General features: G+C 40.1%; 1 protein-coding gene across 13 annotated transcripts in view; it reads right to left on the reverse strand.

Annotated features, from left to right (window-relative positions):
- RBFOX1 (RNA binding fox-1 homolog 1) overlaps window positions 1-18570 on the reverse strand; it is a 1162992-nt gene that overhangs the window by 256726 nt on the left and 887696 nt on the right. The window contains exon 1 of one of the 13 annotated variants that reach the window (XM_059484825.1): window positions 9730-10120. The exons of 8 other annotated variants lie outside the window; for them this stretch is intronic. In XM_059484825.1, coding sequence (XP_059340808.1) covers window positions 9730-9873 — 144 coding nt within the window. In that variant the 5' untranslated portion in view covers window positions 9874-10120. Of the gene's footprint in view, window positions 1-9729; window positions 10121-18570 lie in introns of those variants that run through there. 4 more of the 13 variants (XM_059484824.1, XM_059484818.1, XM_059484816.1 and 1 more) reach the window with 4 other exon arrangements.

An 18570-nucleotide genomic window follows, 5' to 3' on the forward strand; every position in this document is an offset into this window, starting at 1 on the left:
AACAGCTGAGATAGATCTCATCCAGCAGTTCATTCATTCTTTATAGAAAAGAAATGAAAATATTCCTAGGTGTATCAGATTAAAAAAAAGAAAAAAAAAAAAAACAACCAACCACCCTCAGCAGCTCTGAAAGGTTGTAAAGCACTAAATTCCTTTGATTTATGAGGCAGCGTCCACCGCACTGAGCAAAACAACTCAGCATGCCAGGACCCTTTTCCCTGAAATTCCTTTATTAACAGAGCCTGGCTCTGTGAGTGAACAAAAGCACTGGTGCAGGGTGTATAAATCATTAATACTCTGCCTTGCAATGGCTGAATTTCCTGGGTGAGCTGGGAAGGCTTCCTGCACAACAGGGATTTTGGGCTTGGAATTGGCTGCTATGAAATGTACTTCATCATCCGCCGTGTTTGACGCTTCCCAATAGCTTTGTACTTTTCCTCTCCTTTCTCTCCCCCAAGCCCAGCAACTGCAATAGAAATTTATTGGATTTTATGTCTGCAAATAAAAGGAAGAGAAAAGCAGGAAAGGAGCAAGCAAGCCTATTTGGAAGCAGAATCCTCTCCCTTTAATTTAAAGGCAGGTTGTGTGCAAGTAAAATGCAGTACTGAGAAATTAATTTGGAATTTTAGTAATTTTTAATTTGCCACTCTAAACTGGAAAAAAAAAAATACAATCAAAGAAGGTATACCCCTAAAAAGGAAAAGAAATCAACTATGACAAAAAATGTGACTCTTCTCCAAATTAAGTAATCTTCAATTAGAGCATTTATTTATTTATTTTAATAGCAGGCTGGAAGAAGGGCACAGGAACTCCCAAACTCTTCTGTTTCAGTGGTTTTACTTTTGGTGTGTCAAAAAGCTTTGCAAAGAGCAACAGGCAGTTTCATGTGTACATGCCAAGCCTGGTATTCCAAGTGAAGCTGGCAGATATGGTATCAAAGGGAAAGGAAAAAAATAAACCAAGCCCCTTGGAATTGCAGTTTCTGAATGTTCCTGTATTTTTGCAGCACGACTTGCTGAAGTTGGGTAGGGAATATCAAAACTACTTATCCTGCCCCTGAAGTATGTGCAACACAGCAACAGCAAAGTGGAATGTTTTCCCAAACTTTGAGATGAAATAGCAAGTAATCTTGATGAAACATTCTGTGCTGAAACATTCCTGTTGGGGCTAGACTTGGGAAAACCAAAGAGCATGACAGGCAGAGGAATGCTGAAAAAGCACTCTCAAACCATATGCTACCCATCAGGGAAAATGACACACACTGCAAAGGTAACTGAGGATCCAGTCAGTGTTCCAGCCAGGCCAGAGCAAAATCCCAAAGGCAGCTAGCACCAATCCCAAAGGTAACGCAGCAGCAACCATCCCAAAGGTAACCCAGCACCAATCCCAAAGGTAACCCAACATCCATCCCAAAGGTAACCCAGCATCCATCCCAAAGGTAACCCAGCACCAATCCCAAAGGTAACCCAGCATCCATCCCAAAGGTAACCCAGCACCAATCCCAAAGGTAACCCAGCATCCACCCCAAAGGTAACCCAGCAACAACACCAAAGGTAACCCAGCATCCATCCCAAAGGTACCCAGCACCAATCCCAAAGGTAACCCAGCATCCACCCCAAAGGTAACCCAGCAACAACACCAAAGGTAACCCAGCATCCACCCCAAAGGTAACCCAGCACCAATCCCAAAGGTAACCCAGCATCCACCCCAAAGGTAACCCAGCACCCATCCCAAAGGTAACCCAGCATCCATCCCAAAGGCAGCTAGCACCAATCCCAAAGGTAACCCAGCACCAATCCCAAAGGTAACCCAGCATCCATCCCAAAGGTAACCCAGCATCCACCCCAAAGGTAACCCAGCACCCATCCCAAGGGTGCCCAGCATCCATCCCAAGGGTGCCCAGCACCAGCACTCCAAACAAACACATTCATCCCATCTAAGCCATAAATATTTAAGGCATTTGAAATGCTGCTTTGCAAAAGTGAGCAAGCTGAAGTCAGAAGAGGGAAACATTCCAGTGGGCCATTTTACACTTCTGCAGCCATCCAGCAGAGCTGAGATTACAGGAATAAGCCTGCAATGCATGCAGGAGTCCCTCTGCATTACACAATAATGACATCCTGAACGGAAATAAATGAAGCCCCTGCAGTGCTATTCTGTCAGCTTTTGAAAGTAAATAACTTCACTTCTGACAAGACAGAGACATTTTTTTCCTCCTCCTGCCACAGAGCATTAATTGAGCCATGCAGCCATGTAACATCCCAGAGACAGGACTAATACATGACAAGGAAGAAAGCTTACAGAGGGGACACTCATGGAATACATGGGTTGCCTAAGTTCTTTTCACCCCCAAATTTTCACACTAGCTCTGTTTTGGCAAAATCTTCTTCTGAGGGTGAACTTTCAACCTTGTTTTTGTGTCCCTTTACCACATTTATTTTACCTTATTTCAAAGAAATGCTGACATTTCACACTGCTTCATGAAAGACTGTGCTTATCATAAGCGTGTATTTTAAAACTTCTTGTCTTTCCTTGTTGGTAAATAAAGCTTCATGCCTATAATCAATTAATCAATATCTGTAATTAACTATTTCAAGTATACAAGACTTACTGTCCACAACAGAGATAATGATGATTGCTATAAAACAAATGCTATGAGAGGCAAAACCAAAGAAGTCAATTTCAAAATTACATCACAATTATAATAAACATGACTGCAAGTCAGCAGGAATTGAAGGAAGGTATATTAGAACTATAAGTATATACACAAACCACAAATATGAGATGACAGTATAAAATTGATGTACAGTTACCAAAAAAAAAAAAAAAATCAAGATATTATAGTTAGGAAGAGCAACAATTTCTGGTGCATTTTGAAAAAAAGGGTTAAAAGGTAAATTTAAAGATGGTCCAAGATGAAAGCACTTGCATTCTTATTCACAAGTACCTGAACATCTTAAGGATTTCAATTTTGAAGTACCACAGAATTTCTTTCCATATCTGGAGGAAAAAGTAAAAATCAGTGACTCACTGTGAACAAAAAATAATTCACTGAACACTTCAGTTCTTACTACAGTGTCTAATTTTGATTCTGCCTGTGTTCAACACAACGAGAGAGAGCAGGATCAAAACACTGCGAGATCTCCCCACAGCTGGAGCCTGCTCTAGTGCAAAAGACCAAAGGCCCAACTACAACCAGCCAGGATAGCACAGACATTAGATATGCTATTTTCTCTAATTAAATTCACTGGGCTGCTGCACTGACAGAGTGGGAGGGGAAGCAAAATGTAAAAGAAGTCAATGGTGCTGCACTAGGCAACTCGGAGGGGAATGAGCAATGCCAGCAAGGAAATGACAGCAGGTTCTCAGGAGGGCTCTTGCACTACACATCACACTTTAAAACTGATAAATCAATCGCACATGCACCTTTAAAAGGCAGGAAAGCTTGAAGGATTCTTAGAGGGTGTTGACTTCTCCCTTCCACCATTATTCTAACTCTATAAAACAAGGCGATAAATTCCAGTGTCACAATTTTTATCACTTTCATTTATGCCACCTATTAAAAACTTCAAGAATATTTTTAGCAGGACTAATATTAACATGAGCGTAGTACTTATTTACCAATGCAGAAATACACACATTAAAAACCAAAAAAAGGTCAGACTAGTTTTGAATGGCTATGGTAAAAAAAAAATCTAAAACTGAAATATCTATTGGCTGCCCTGAGAAAAACCCCTGCTTACATAACCACCACACACTTCCCTTGTAATAAAATACGATACCACTTTTTTTTTTCTTTCCTCTTTTTGTTCTTTTTTCCCCCAGAAAATATCCATCCATACACATATTCAGCAAATATAATGAATTGGGATAACTTACAAATAGCCCAACACGCAATATCCAGGCACCCCTTTTCAGATAAGCCTTTTAAAATGTTCAAAGAGGTCACTTAGTAAAAAACAATGATTCTAAACCAAAAAGATTCACCTGCTCCTGTCACACTGAAGCTCCTTTGCAACTGCTCTTGTTCTTATAGTCCAAAGCACAGGTCACCTTCTTAACAGATTCTTCTGGTTTGTTGAGGAGTTTTTGTGTTTGGAGTTGGTTTTCTTTTTTTGGTTGAGGCTTTTTTTCCCCCCCTTTCTTCTAGTATTTAAAGAGGAGAGTACTTCACTAAAGCACCTCCTCTCCTTTTGTGAGAGACTGACCTTGTTTGACAAGGCTGGAGTTAAATGCCCCAAACCAGCTCTTACTCAGAATGAGAGCTGCTCCAGCACTTGATCTCTGAGCCACTTCTCATTAGCCTCTGGAAAACAACGGAGACAAAAGCTATGCAAACGTGGAAATTGGGCTTCGATCACAGGTGGAGTCAGCTCTCGGGTTTGTTGGTGAATACCAAACGATCTTATTTACCCCGAGCAGGATAAACAGCAAGGCATCACTCCTGAAATCCGCATTAGCAGCACTCCTGGATGCAACAGCTGCACTCCCACCTTTTGAGGTCTGCTTCATTCATGCACTAAAATTCCCTCGGAGTGCCACAGTGCCCCCTTAGGTACGAACGAATCCACAGGATGAGGTCTGGAGCATGGCAGCTCCCTTTTTGTTTTAACAGAGTGCTATAATTTGTCTGACATAGCACAGCCTCTTACCCTACACATTTGAATAAACAAGCACTGTGTTTCTCTAGGGGCAGCGAGGCTGGTTAAATGAATCAGAAAACCCTGAAAATATTGCCTACCCTCAGTCCATCAGCTACTGGACAATTATTCAAGGCCCAGCTGTAAGAAAAACAGATGGCGAGTGAGCATTAGGACCGTGGACTTCTTTGCACTCATGCAGTCATAAGGAGAGGCTGTAGGTTCTCACATGAAAATTGCCATGAAATAGCAGAGAGGGGAACAAAATCGTGCAAAGACTCCAATTTATAAGATAACAGATGCTTAAAATTTTCAAGAAGTCAGATCAACTGATTTTACAGGATAGCCACAGAGTGAGTACTGTAAAAGGAGCAGGCAAAGAAAGGCAGTGTTCTCATGATTGGTTTAAGCAGGGTCACCATAAAACATGAGTTATTGAATTCTACTGACATACCTGAACCTTTGAAGAGTCACTGAAGTATAAAATGCAAAAACTAGATACTCAGAACTGCAACTGCAATGGTGGCATTCAGCAATTGATGTGATTTTGCTCTATTGAAAAAGTTAAACTGTATCCGGGAACTGTTTGAATTGTTCATCCATTCAATTTTTTACACAATTTTAGCACAAAGATAATCTGTTCTAATCTTTATTCCATTATTGACACTATTGACTACATCAATTGAAATTGCTACCAAATAAATCAACGTTGAATTAAGCCATGAAGAAACAATGTGATAAAAAGTCTTTCAGGCTCCTATAAATCATCAGATCCAGAAGCATGACATAAGTAACTGAGAGGGGAATTCAGCTTTTCTCCATAGCCATAATGCTTAAGGCCCAAATAAAATTACACTAATTTACCATGTAAGCAGTAATGGAATAGCTGAGGTAGAGATGGAGGTTTTGTTGGTTTCTGCTCTGTTTTCATGGTGGATTCTTTTCATCATTGATATGAGAGCTGTACCATGAACTACTTTGTTAAAGACAGAAAAGGTTGATATTGAAGTTTCAGTTCAATTGTTTTCGATCTGTGAATGTCCACTATGAGCAATTGCTCCATTTAAGAGGAATTACCCTTTGTCCAAACCACTTCACTATTTAAAACAAAGCACATCTATCATCATTAAACAGAAGAAAAAAATACCAATTTTAAAATAATGACAGCAGCATTGTACATCGTGACATGGAATATTCCGTGACGTTGCAAAACAAGTTTGTTTTGTCACTTTACTCAGAAAACCCCAACAGAATAACCAGCAAAACAGACCACAGGAAAACATCAGTTAACAGAGCTAAACCTCCTTTAATATATCCCAAATCCCAATTTACCAGCGGTCAACATTTTGTTGCAAAAATTACTTCAGTTTGCCATTTGATGTAAACTTGTAGTCAGAAATTTGGTTTTGCATTGATGTGCCATATTAAGGAGAAGAAGAGAAAACACAGGCATGCAGCTGTTTCTAACCCCATGAAATGCTACCAAAAGATAGGGTGCACTACAAATGCAACTTCCCTTCTCCTGTATCTTTAAATATTGACACTCAGGAAAATTCTCACCCAAAAGCATCCACACTTTCCCAGCTGGCCCTGTCCTTACAGTGATGCAGTGAAAACTTGCAAGGCAAAGCCCTCAAATTTCTCCCTCTGTTCATTGCTGCCACTGACACAGTCACTTTGGGGTGATGCTCTTTGAAAAGTCACTCTGGATTCCCATGGTTAGAACCCTATAATCAGAACCATCTTATTAAGAAAATGTCCACATAATTTCAGACCATTTCAAACAACTAACTCAGAAGCATTCTTCAGTTGCTGTTGGCTTTTTGAAGTCAATGTCTTATCGAGAGTTAATCTATAACATGACCTAGGCCTCTGTCCTTTATTCATTTTCAACTTTATTTTCAAGAGTTAAACTCAAAATATTGTTAGGTAAAGCATCCTCCATGCATAAATTGTTTAAAAAAAATAATCAGTTCCTCACTTGGCTCTTAAAACATTACACGCATGTGTAAAGTGAAAGATATCAGAGCAAATACTCAAGTTTCTAACCCTGGAAAAAGTAGTACAGCACTTCTGTAGCACACTGTGGAAAACAGTTTATCCATTTATCCTACATTAACTGGCCAAGTGATGTCACTTGCACAAAGAAATTATGGCCAATTTTAAATGACTACCAAAGCACAGATTTTCCCAAATTATTCATTCAGCTCCACAGAAAACCAGCATCCTTGTGGCTATGAGGATAAATAAATATTTAGTGACAAAGAGTGGCTTCCTCATCTTGAGAAGAATGCAATGCCTTTCACAGTCTTCCAACAAAGACACATCTCCAATTGTAAAATTTACACCTGACAGAATACCAATGTAAATACACAAAATAAGAATTATCTTCATAAGTTCTAAATAGGCAGCAAAGTTTAACAACTGACTTATAACTCAGTTATAATACAGATGTCTGAGTTCATTTTAATTGAGGTGCAAGTGAGCAGACATATCTCAAGTGCAATTTTTAGAGAGGAAAAAAAAAATACTTGATAGCTTCACAATATCTATTTACTGCTGGTCACCGGTTGCACAGGCAGGGGGGATTCACTAGTTATTAAGTTGCCACATAAGGCTTTTGGGTTACCTGTATTTAAGATCGATAGACAACTTGATAGAGAGAGAAAAACATTTACAGTTTCACTAAAACACTGATATTTGCAGTAAACATACAAACCAAGTCTTTTTGTCTGTTTGCTCTAAACTATCTCATAGGGGAAAAATAGCAAAAAACCCAAGTAGATTGTCATGGTAAAAGTTTATTAATGCTTTTCAAAAAAACCCAACTTATTCCTTTGCTGTTTAAAACCAGAACCATGTTATATTGGCTTTGCAGGTGATGTCAACTCAGTCCTCTCTGCCTGGATAATCTTGAGATAAAGTAGAATTGTTCCTAAAGAAATACTTAACCAAATGCATAAAATAAGAGACCATAAGTGAATTAAGAACATGATTACCTGACTCTCTAGGAATTCAGAATAACTAAAATGCCAGCCAGCGATCAAAAGAAGCAACAAGCAGAGAATTTTAGAACCTGCCACAATTTTCATCACAAATTTAGCAGACTTTTCAACCTCTTATATAATTGTGATTAGCACACACAGGATGATTCTAAACTGACAATAGGATTAAGGAGATGAGAAAGCAAACACTTAAAAAAAATTCTTTCAGTGTAGCAGTTAATCCACTTAAAGAGTTAAAAATTATCCACTAGATATAGCGCTTTGCAAAGTGCATTAGCAATCACTTCTCATCTTGCTCTCAGATGGAACAGAGGCAGCTGAATTCCCTGTTTTATTCATTAGAGTTGCACAGTTTCTTAAACCTTAAAGCAATGCCATGCCATAGATGTGTTTGCATAATGATACTGCAATATCTCACTGAGGAAGGTTATTGGAGCGCCCAGCCTCATCTTTGTGTTATCCTTTATCAGCTCCTTGTGTGGCCATGTTGACCTCTCACCTGAATCCCCATTTTTCCTTTCAAAAGCCCTATTTTTAACACACAACTTGCTCTTTGACAAACTCAAAACAACAAACCCAGAACAAAACACAGGAGTACATTTTGTATGTAACCACCAAGTGCACAAGTCACACTGGATCATTAAAGCTGGTCTATAAATGCCATTCCCAAAACGGATCCAGAATACAGAACCACCAAGAACGTACATTTTAGTTATGGCATGCAAATTACTGAAATTTAAACACATCATATTTATCTGATGCAAATTTTAATTGCAGACATATGAATCCCTCCCACATGCATGGATAATCTAGGGCGCATGCAAGAATCTGTTATTATGCACTCCTAAGCTGGAAGTCAGAAATGGTTTATACTACACTACAGCAGAAAAAAAGAAACCTACAGTAGGGTTTTATCCCGAAAATATTGGAGCTCTCTTCTTTCAGCAGTAACAGAAAAACAAATATCCTCAAATAAAAATAAGCTTTAAATCTATTTTATCTATTTCTTAGGAACAAAATAATTATCGTACAACATATTTCAGGCTTTTGTGAATGCAGAAATAAAGTTAGACTTTCAGGGAAGTCAATATGCACAGAAACTGTTGTAGTGGAAGTTGGAAGAAATGCCCCTATTTGTTACAGTAGGCACAAGAATATTTTTTCCTCCTGAAGTTACAAGAGAACTGATAGGATAGACTGGATTAATCATTTTTGCATGATAACATATTTCTGTCTTGGCTCTACACACTTACTACATGACTCTCTAATGGTGGATTCAGTTATAAAACAGAGTAGGATACAAACATGATTCCAAATTACTATTTTAAAAAAAAGTGCTATTATAGTTATTTCACACTATAGCAGAGAGGGGTATCAATTATTAAATAATTTAGGAAGAGAGAGTGGGAGGAAATACTTTAAAAAAAGCCTCTAAGCAAAAATGAAATGATTTTTTTTTAAATAATTGAAAATTGAGTAGAAATTGGTAATGTTTTGCTGATACCCAAACATTTTTTTTAAGCCCTGTCCAATATACTTCAGCGATAGAAGTGTTCTGCACAGATATATCTTTATAAATCATCCTTTTCCCTGTGAACTAAAAATCAGCTTGGCTTTAATCAGCAGCATGCTTTAACACAGACTTAAAATTCCTGTCTTCAAAGAAGGCTTAAACAAAATTGCCATTGGGCACATTTACATTAGAAGTATAATTTATGCCTGCAAGTGAATAAAGAGCAGTCCTTTATGGCTGAAACTCTGCTACAGCATCCACGAGAAATGCAGGCACAGGACTGTGTTAAATATCTATAAACATCACCAACAGAGACACAGCAAAAAAAAAAAAAAAAAATAAAATAAATCAACAGCAAAATACCAAAAGATATGCGAAGGCTCGATGCTCTGTTAAAACATATTTTCTACTCACTCTCACATTCTTAAGTGCAGGCACAACACTCGCTGCACACGGTGGGAGACATTTATACAATCTATTCACACAAAAAATACCTCCCCGCCTGCAAATCCCCCGAACGGCGCTGACAAAGCAAGCACTGCGAGGAAAAGGAAAAGTTAAGCAAACTTACCTGCTGTAAGTACATAAAAGTCAAGGCACAGGAGAGCTGGGGACACATGCCCACATTCGGCAGTGCCACGCAGGTTGCACCCGTAAGGGGATGCTGCATGGTGTTGCTCTGAAGTCTACGTAGAACAAGTGAGGGGGCTTGCATGCAAGCACGTTTGCCCTATCTTGTCACTATGGGCTGGTTGTTTTTTTTTTTTTTTTTTTCTCCTCTCCCTTTTGATTATTTAAATAAGAAACGGGGTTTCTCGGCTGCCTTTCCTCTCCCCAGCGCTAAGCCCCTACATTCGTTTGTCAGCTAAGGCAACTTGGTAGGTTTAAACTAGGAATTTTTAACCGAGAGGAAAAAAAGAAGACACAGCCTGCAGCCTATTGATGAGCAAATGGAACTTCCTCAATGACAGAGAGCTGAAGCTTGTCTCACAACAGTAGCTGCTGACTAGGAGAGAGAGAGGGAGAGAGAGAGAGAGAGAGACTCAGTGAGGCTCAGTCGGCTGGTGCTGATGCTGCACAGCTTCTCATTTGTCAAATGGGTCCTAGGGCAGGGTCTTTACCACTCACCAAAATTCAAATACTGCATTTTAAAAATCCCTGGAGAGGATAGGAAAGGAGAGAAAGTGAGCGCGCTGCATCGCAGGCATCCATGAGATCTGGGCAATTAGTGTCATTGCCCAGCTGGGACTGAATGCCTGTTATGATTCTGCACGCACACAGACACACTCACACCCTTCCCCCCTCCCAGGACTCACACCTGACTGGAAAAGGGCTTTCCCCTTCTAAGAACACAAGTGTGAAGCGCAAAGTGGGAAAGGGAAAGAATCTTGGCTAGTCAAGAGGATTCCGGCAAATACACAGCCCTACCAGCAAATGAGCTTTTTTGAAGCACAAATTAATTTTATATCTACATTTCATTCGCTATCCAGCTTCCCAAAGAAGCCTATGAAAGCATTACAGTGAAACCGTGCAGGAGCTGTGTAACCACTGCAGCAGAAACACTGGGAATGAAACAGAATTCTATGGCATACTGTGTCTACCTTACAGGGGGAGGGGAGCACACTTGGAGAAAGACTGTATCTTAAAATTGGTCTAAAGCCCATCTCATCTAAAATTACAAATTTATTTGACAGCTAGTCAATCTATTATCAAGGAGTGCCCTATCAGGTTACATGGAAAAATTACATTTGCAATTTTCAGAATTTAATGTTTACTTTCTACTTTGAGAACGATACCTCAAAATTAGTATTCCACTCTTGCCAGCTTTTTATTCACCCCCTCCCCTTTATTTTATGGAGTAATAATTATTCATTAGTAGATCTAGTTAGTCTTTATGTAATAAAGTAGGATGTGACCTGCAAATCAAATAATTTATACTACAGCTTGTCCTTGAGGTCCTATATTACAGATCTTTCTTTCCTAAGATACAACTCAAGTATAACAGAAGATATTACTATTTTTAATTAGAATTTGACAAATGAATTAAATATTAATTCTTCAGGAAAGAAGGTCAAACCTCACAGAACCACCTAAGGTTTTGAAGGGGTTCCTTCTTTTAAAAGGACTCTGAAGAAGATTTGAAAATCGCCTATTTTATAGGATACATAATTCCCACAAAAACACATCTGAGACCAAGAGTTTAGTGCTAACAACAATAAGCAAATAACCCACATACAAGAAAAGCCTATTCCATCAACAGCATAACTGGTTTGATATAACATCTACCCTTAAAAACAAATAATAGTCCCCGCTTAACTGGAAACAGAATCAAAACACGTCAGTGCAACTCAGGTGCTACATTAAAAAAAAATAATTTCTTTCTCATTCTACATGTGCACACATACCTGCACCCACACAAGCCTCAGAGACTGATTTAGATCCACTAAGTCTTCTTCACGCAAAACTGAGTATTTTCCAGCAGGATCAGTTATTACGTCATTTTCTTTCTCAAAAGCAGTCAATGCAACAAAACCAAGGTACTCATAACTCGGTAATCAACACCAAAACAATCATGCACAAACTTACAATAAAGGAATTGGGTTTGGCTTAGGAAACATCCATGCTTTTTGCAGTTTATCATGGACTCATCTACTAAAACAGCCCAGATTATTTTATCACAAAAAAACCCTCCAAAAATCCAAACAAAAACCCCAAACCACCAACCAAAAAAACCTCTCATGCCACAGAGCAAGAGCGAGTGAGGAGGAGGAGAAATGAACCCTCTCTGTGCCCTTTCTCCTTTTTTCATTCTTTCTCTGTGCCTTAAGCAGTCTCCTGTTCTGACAGGAGTATGTCATGCTTTTCTTCATTCTTTTTTATTTTTTTCTAGCCCAGAAAGGCTGTTATTCTGCAAATGCCCTGAGCTGAGAGAAGTTTTTCCTCAGTTCAGTTTCATATGAAATACCATAAATAATACATGGCACTTTAATGAGACCTTATCAGCATGTTTAATGAAAAACAAATACGTTATGTAAGGTAACCAACTCCTTCTACATTATGTCAGAATCAAAGGCAGCATGCTTCCTAGCCAAACAGTTTGGAACTATATAAGCCTATCCAATTTCCCAAAGTGAGGTTCTGGAACATAGTGATGGTCAAGCAAAGCTTCTTCTGTCTACTGCACTATTTTACAGCTAAAAGGACATCCATAAAACAGATTAAATTCTTAAAAGCAGTGTGTTGAACAATTGCTTCAAGAGAATTTAGCATTGTCAATGTAGCTAACAGTCATTGTAGAAGTGAATTTCTCATTGGCCTTTTATCCTTAATTTTCACCCAATTCAAAGTCAGAAAGACATGACTCACAAATACCATGAATTCCTGACATTTACATAATTATGTTGTTAAAACAAGAACAGCAATATCTTAACTATCCAAATCATCTGTACACAGAGAAACAATAAACATACATAATTCAGTAGTGTAAGAGACCTAAAAAAGAAACACAATTCTTTAGCCTGATATATGCTCCTTCAAGAGATGCAGGGGAAAGTCATTTTCAATTTTCATCCCTTCCAAGGATAACTTGTCATTATGTCTAAAAAGAAAAAAAAGTAACAAAGTGTGTTTTATTTTTATAAGTATAAAATCAATGTCTCTTCTTTAAAGCCATTTCCTTGTTTACACACACTTTTGTCCCTAACCCAGCCCATTAATCACCCCACAGCCCCAGTTATGGCTATATATACCCTAAGTGCCACCACAGCTGTGCCAAGGGGACAGCAAGGCCTGTGCACAGCCTGACCTTCCTACACAGGGACAGTGTCCCTGCAACAGCATCATGCATTCCACAGAGCAGCACAGACTCCAGAGCATCTCATCTACAAATTGTGAACAGCTCCATGTTGCCTTCATTCTGCCACATTCAGAGTGGGCAATTGCCAAGGCCACTTCTCCTCCAGCACATGACATTTCCCACCTTCATTCAGTCCTCTTGGGGCAGGAACTGAACTCACCCCACACTCAGCTGCTGATATTATCAAGTACCTATCGATTAACAACAAATACCAACATTTTACAATTAAAAAAAAAAAAAAAGAGGCCAACCATCTACATTGCCCACATCAGCCTCTGTGGGAGTTCCTAGAAACATTCCAGGAGATAAAACCTTCTTCCACACTAATAATGGACATAAATGCAATGACTACTGCACCACCAGGAGAGGCAACACTCTCTCCTTCAGCCTCTTTGAGAGTTCCTAGAAATATTCTATGAGATAAAACCTTCTTCCACACTAATGATGGATGCATCTGAAATGCAACGACTACTGCACCACCAGGAGAGGCAACACTCCCTCCTGCAGCCTCTTCGGACTGCCCATGCCATGGTTTATGGCACAGGCAGAGAACTTGCAGGCAGACGCCTTTTCCCCACAGTCAGTGAGAACACCATTTGAAAAATGCCACCAGCAAAGCCTGGACCAAACTTGAACATGCAGATAAAAACATGAAACAGAGAAATTCTGCAAAAAGGACCAACAACACTTCTCACACAGCTGACTTACAAATCCATACCCACTGGCATTTGCAATGCATCTGTTTGTTTAATGTAACACTTCCTATTTAAAATCAACCACTCCGTTGTTGTGGCCTGGTAGGCAACCTCAAACTGAAGTTCAAATTTTGCATTTCCAAACTTTTGACCTAGAAGTCAACCTTTGGAATTACCACAGCAGAGTGTCTAACATTCCAGCCATTTCCATCAAGTAAAGGAAAGCTCTGAAAGACATCACCTGCACCACCACACACCATCTCACACCTCAAACTCATCTCAGTAGTAGCCTACATTAAGAAGTTCACACATAGAGGATCAAGCATCAGAAAAAATAAATCACGACTGCATATTAAATACTCCATGTGAAGAAGGTAATTTCTTCTCAACTTTATAAAGTGGTTGCTATGGTACAAAAATAATTCAGACAAGTGGTATAAAATCTAATAGTAGAGCAGTCCTTTCTCTAAATTCTCCTTTTCTAGCGCCACATGAAAAAATAGCTCCCTGGACTTGAAACCAGGAAAAGCAGTATATTATAAAATTGAATAGATCAGGAACATATTTTGATAAATTACTATGAGTTATCAATATCTCTGCCTGTATTTCACATAGTATTCTATTTTACAGTAGATATACTGTATCTTTTTTTTAAAAAAAGTGAGGAAACATAACAGAATTTTTTAATATTCTGTACTATCAAAAATATTAAATAGGGCTTTCCTCTGTTCTGGTAAACTAAAAGGCACCATCTCATCCTTCCAGTGGTATTTTCCTATTATGACTGCCCCTATTTCTAATATCAGGTTTATGTCTCCTTTAGAAGTAGTTTTTTTGCACAAAGATCAGGACATTACAGAGGCTCATGCTTACCTCAGGCAAGCAAGAATCACTAATTTTCTGTTTCTATTAAGCACCGTGTTACATCCATTGACTTCTCCAGTACTTCATACCCAATCTCCCCAAACCCTCTGTAGCACAGAGTTAACCTCCTCAGCACCACTCAACACACAAACACTCAGCATTAACTCCGAATTTTTCACAACAGAAGCAGCCAGGAGCCCTTATTTCCACCAAGGGGGGAAAGGCAAGAAAATGAAATATTCAGCATTTAGAGAGTTAAGGGAGTGCGTTCCTTGGCGGGGTGATCTCACTGCTTTGGAGGTGGTATCCTCGTTTTGGGGTATCCTGTAGGGAACCTGGGGGATGCAAACACCCCTGGTGTGGGTATTCTGGGGGGAACCTGGGGGTGCAAACACCCCTGGTGTGGGTATTCTGGGGGGAACCTGGGGGATGCAAACACCCCTGGTGTGGGTATTCTGGGGGGAACCTGGGGGATGCAAACACCCCTGGTGTGGGTATTCTGGGGGGAACCTGGGGGTGCAAACACCCCTGGTGTGGGTATCCCATAGGGAACCTGGGGGACGCAAACAAGGCTGGTGTGGGTATCCCATAGGGAACCTGGGGGATGCAAACAAGGCTGGTGTGGGTATTCTGGGGGGAACCTGGGGGACGCAAACAAGGCTGGTGTGGGTATTCTGTGGGGAACCTGGGGGATGCAAACAAGGCTGGTGTGGGTATTCTGGGGGGAACCTGGGGGATGCAAACAAGGCTGGTGTGGGTATCCCATAGGGAACCTGGGGGATGCAAACAAGGCTGGTGTGGGTATTCTGTGGGGAACCTGGGGGATGCAAACAAGGCTGGTGTGGGTATTCTGGGGGGAACCTGGGGGATGCAAACAAGGCTGGTGTGGGTATTCTGTGGGGAACCTGGGGGATGCACACCAGGCCGGTTTCAGCCCCGCGGGCGGTTCGGGTGCGTGCGGAGCGGGGCCGGGAGCGCTCCCGCTCCGCCGTTCCGGGCGCTCCATCTAGCGGAGACACGGCTCATTCCTTCCAGGGGACACGGAACATTCCAGGGGACACGGAGCGGGCCCGGACACAGGCGGCATTCCCTGCGGACAGCGCCATCCCGAGCTCTCCCGCATCCATCCCCACGGTCCCTGCTCGCTTCTCCGCCTTCCCGGCCGATTTTTGTGCTCCATCAGCGCCGAGACTCGGTGGGCAGACAGTGCAAAGCCAGCGCGGCTGGTGCATCAAGAGAAAAGGAGCTGGGGATGCGCTGGTGGCACAGGAACCACGGGCAGGATAAGGAAGGGCTGCGCTGGGCAGAACAAGAACAATGAGTGCAGCGGCTCTGCTCTAGCAAAGTTTAAGATGATGTGCCATTCCATAGTCAGGAAAATAAACAAAAAACATACCCAAATAGCTTTATCTCAAGTGTTAACTCCAAACTCGGGAAGCAGTGACATAGGCAGACCCAAGAAGGTGAAACAGAAATTGGTGCAGCAAAAATCCTCTGTCAATCCCACTGTCACCTCCCTCAGCACAAAGGTGGTGCAGACACCACGACATTTCATTTAGGAAGCACAGGGTGCTCACACCAGCCATGCATTACTGTCACGACACCAAACCAATTTCTACAAACAGCTACTTAAAGCAATTCTTTAGGTCTGACGCATTGGAACAAGCCTGCATCACAAAAGGACCCCCTGAACACAGGTGTGCAGCTCAATAATTAGCATTTAGGTTATCCTTTGTATCACAATCTTAGAAAGACAACTAGTGTGCCTTGCCCTATAATGGTTTTTCCACAATTCCAGATGAGAAGACATGGCAGTATAATTCTTAGAAAATGAACTCGATGAAACTTAAAAATTCACAATTTTTGAAACTTAATCTAAAAATTAAGGAATATTAACCACAGAAAATTGTGTACACTTTGTTTATGTTCAGCCCATAGAATGGGAAGGCTACAAACTACTCAGAGGTGTACAGCTGAACCTGAAGTGACAAAGCCTACTTTTCCCTGCTGCCACTTGTGGTAGTTGGTCAAGTATCAGGAGGAAGAGAGAGTATTTGATAGTGCATGTTTCACTTAAATTTGCTTTTATACAAAACTTTGTTTTCTTATTTTATATAGACACAAGTTAGTTACAGTACTACACTCCCTATGTTGTTCATGTATACAACACTTATTTTAAACTAAAATTTTGACACAAATTCATTAATCCACAGAAGTTTGCCCTATTTGTTTGGTTGGGTTTTTTTCCCTCCATAATTTGTACCACCACATCTCACACTTTGCTGCTGTTATAATTTACCAGGAAAGAATTTAACTTTTAGGACAAAGTAAGCTCCAGGAGAACAGAACTTTAGAGCTTGTTTCCATGTAATACAAATAAAAAATAAAATAACTAAAGTAGCATCAAATTTAATTGTAAGAATACACAGTAGGGCAGCATAAACACATCTTGATCAAGAAGGTTTTTTTATAAAATATTATTAATCTTTTAAAAATTAAAAGAATGTCAAATCTCAGAAGGAGAATAAGTGATAGATTAATTATGCTATTATGTAAAGGTTGCCTCTTTTTTCTGTAGGAATTAAATTAAATGGACATCAGCACAGCTTCCTTCACAGTGAAACCACATCTTTTATTATTCTGTCCACATCTGGACATCCCCTCAGATATTCTGAATCCAAGTCCACGCACTTAGTCCTCAGTGCCGGACTCATTTAATGGATACCAGAACAGACAGTAACATGCTCATGTACGGCACCAAGAAATCCTCCCTGTCTCTACTTCCTCCTCCTTTGCTGAAAATATTCCTCATCATTTTGGCCCTGCCCCATAACATGGGCTAAGTCACTTCCAAATTTAGCACAATGATTCCATCTCTAGTTTTTATTTCAGCTTTAAATCTGAATTTTCAGTTAAAACTTTCTCTTATGACCAAGCCTTACAGGTTATAGTTAATACCCAGCTTCAACCCAAGAGATAAAGATATGACTCAGGAGAACTAAAATTGAGGGGTTTGTAGCTTTAAGCTTCAGTTTATACTGAAGCACTATCAAGGCTTTCTAAAATCCCATTCCAGAAGACAGATCCCTGATGCCATGAGCCAGTCTCATTCCTGTGCCAGAATCTAGGAGGAAAAGGTTGGGTTTTGTTTTCTGGTTAGTTTTTATTTTTTTTAACTTAAAACTCTGGCTCTCTAACCTTGCAGAATGACAAGCTTAGGCATGGAAGGAGTTTTGTATATGAAATTGGTACAAAGCTGCATATAAAGTGTTGTTTAGTTTGAGATTGGGACAGAAGTACCATGTGTGAAAGTCCAATTTTATACACAGAGTCAATATTGGCTCCTTTCCTTTCTTCTGGTTTATCCAATTTTCAATGAAGCAGTTTGCTTTTTTTCCTAATTGCATTTTCCCCTCAATTGTCCAGGGATCCTGTCCTTTCCATATTACATTTCCAGTTGTTTCATTAGTGTAACCTCTTTCTGTTCATGAGTCCAGCATCAGCTCCCTCCTCCTCTCTTCACACTCTAATTGGTCTTTTTTTCCTTCATCTTTTCTACTTCAATTGATAAGGTGTCACACTCCACACCACTGAGTCTTTTTCTTCCCCTCAGCTACTAACTAGAGTGCAAAAATTCATCCACAATATTTTCTCAAAGCCACTTTCATCAACACTAATCAGCTCTCCCTTGCTGTGGTGGCCATCCTTCTTCTCTCCTACCTGCAATTCCTTCCTTCCTAAACTTTCTTAGCACAACAAAATTCACACTGGAAACTCTGAATTCACTCTCTTGTTCCCTTCTGCTGCTTTTTGGCATTATTTCAGCAAAGTTCAAGTGTCTCATCCTCCAGGATTCAGACCATCCAAGACTCAGCATTAAGATCTGATCCTGCTGGATGATTACACACAGATTACCTGACGTGCTTTAGTTTGATATGCACATGAATAACTCTTCCTCTTTGCTCTCCTTACATTACCAAAACTCATTCTCCAGCTA

The sequence above is a fragment of the Ammospiza nelsoni genome, chromosome 17 (genome assembly GCF_027579445.1).
Source record: "Ammospiza nelsoni isolate bAmmNel1 chromosome 17, bAmmNel1.pri, whole genome shotgun sequence".
Lineage (NCBI taxonomy): Eukaryota > Metazoa > Chordata > Aves > Passeriformes > Passerellidae > Ammospiza > Ammospiza nelsoni.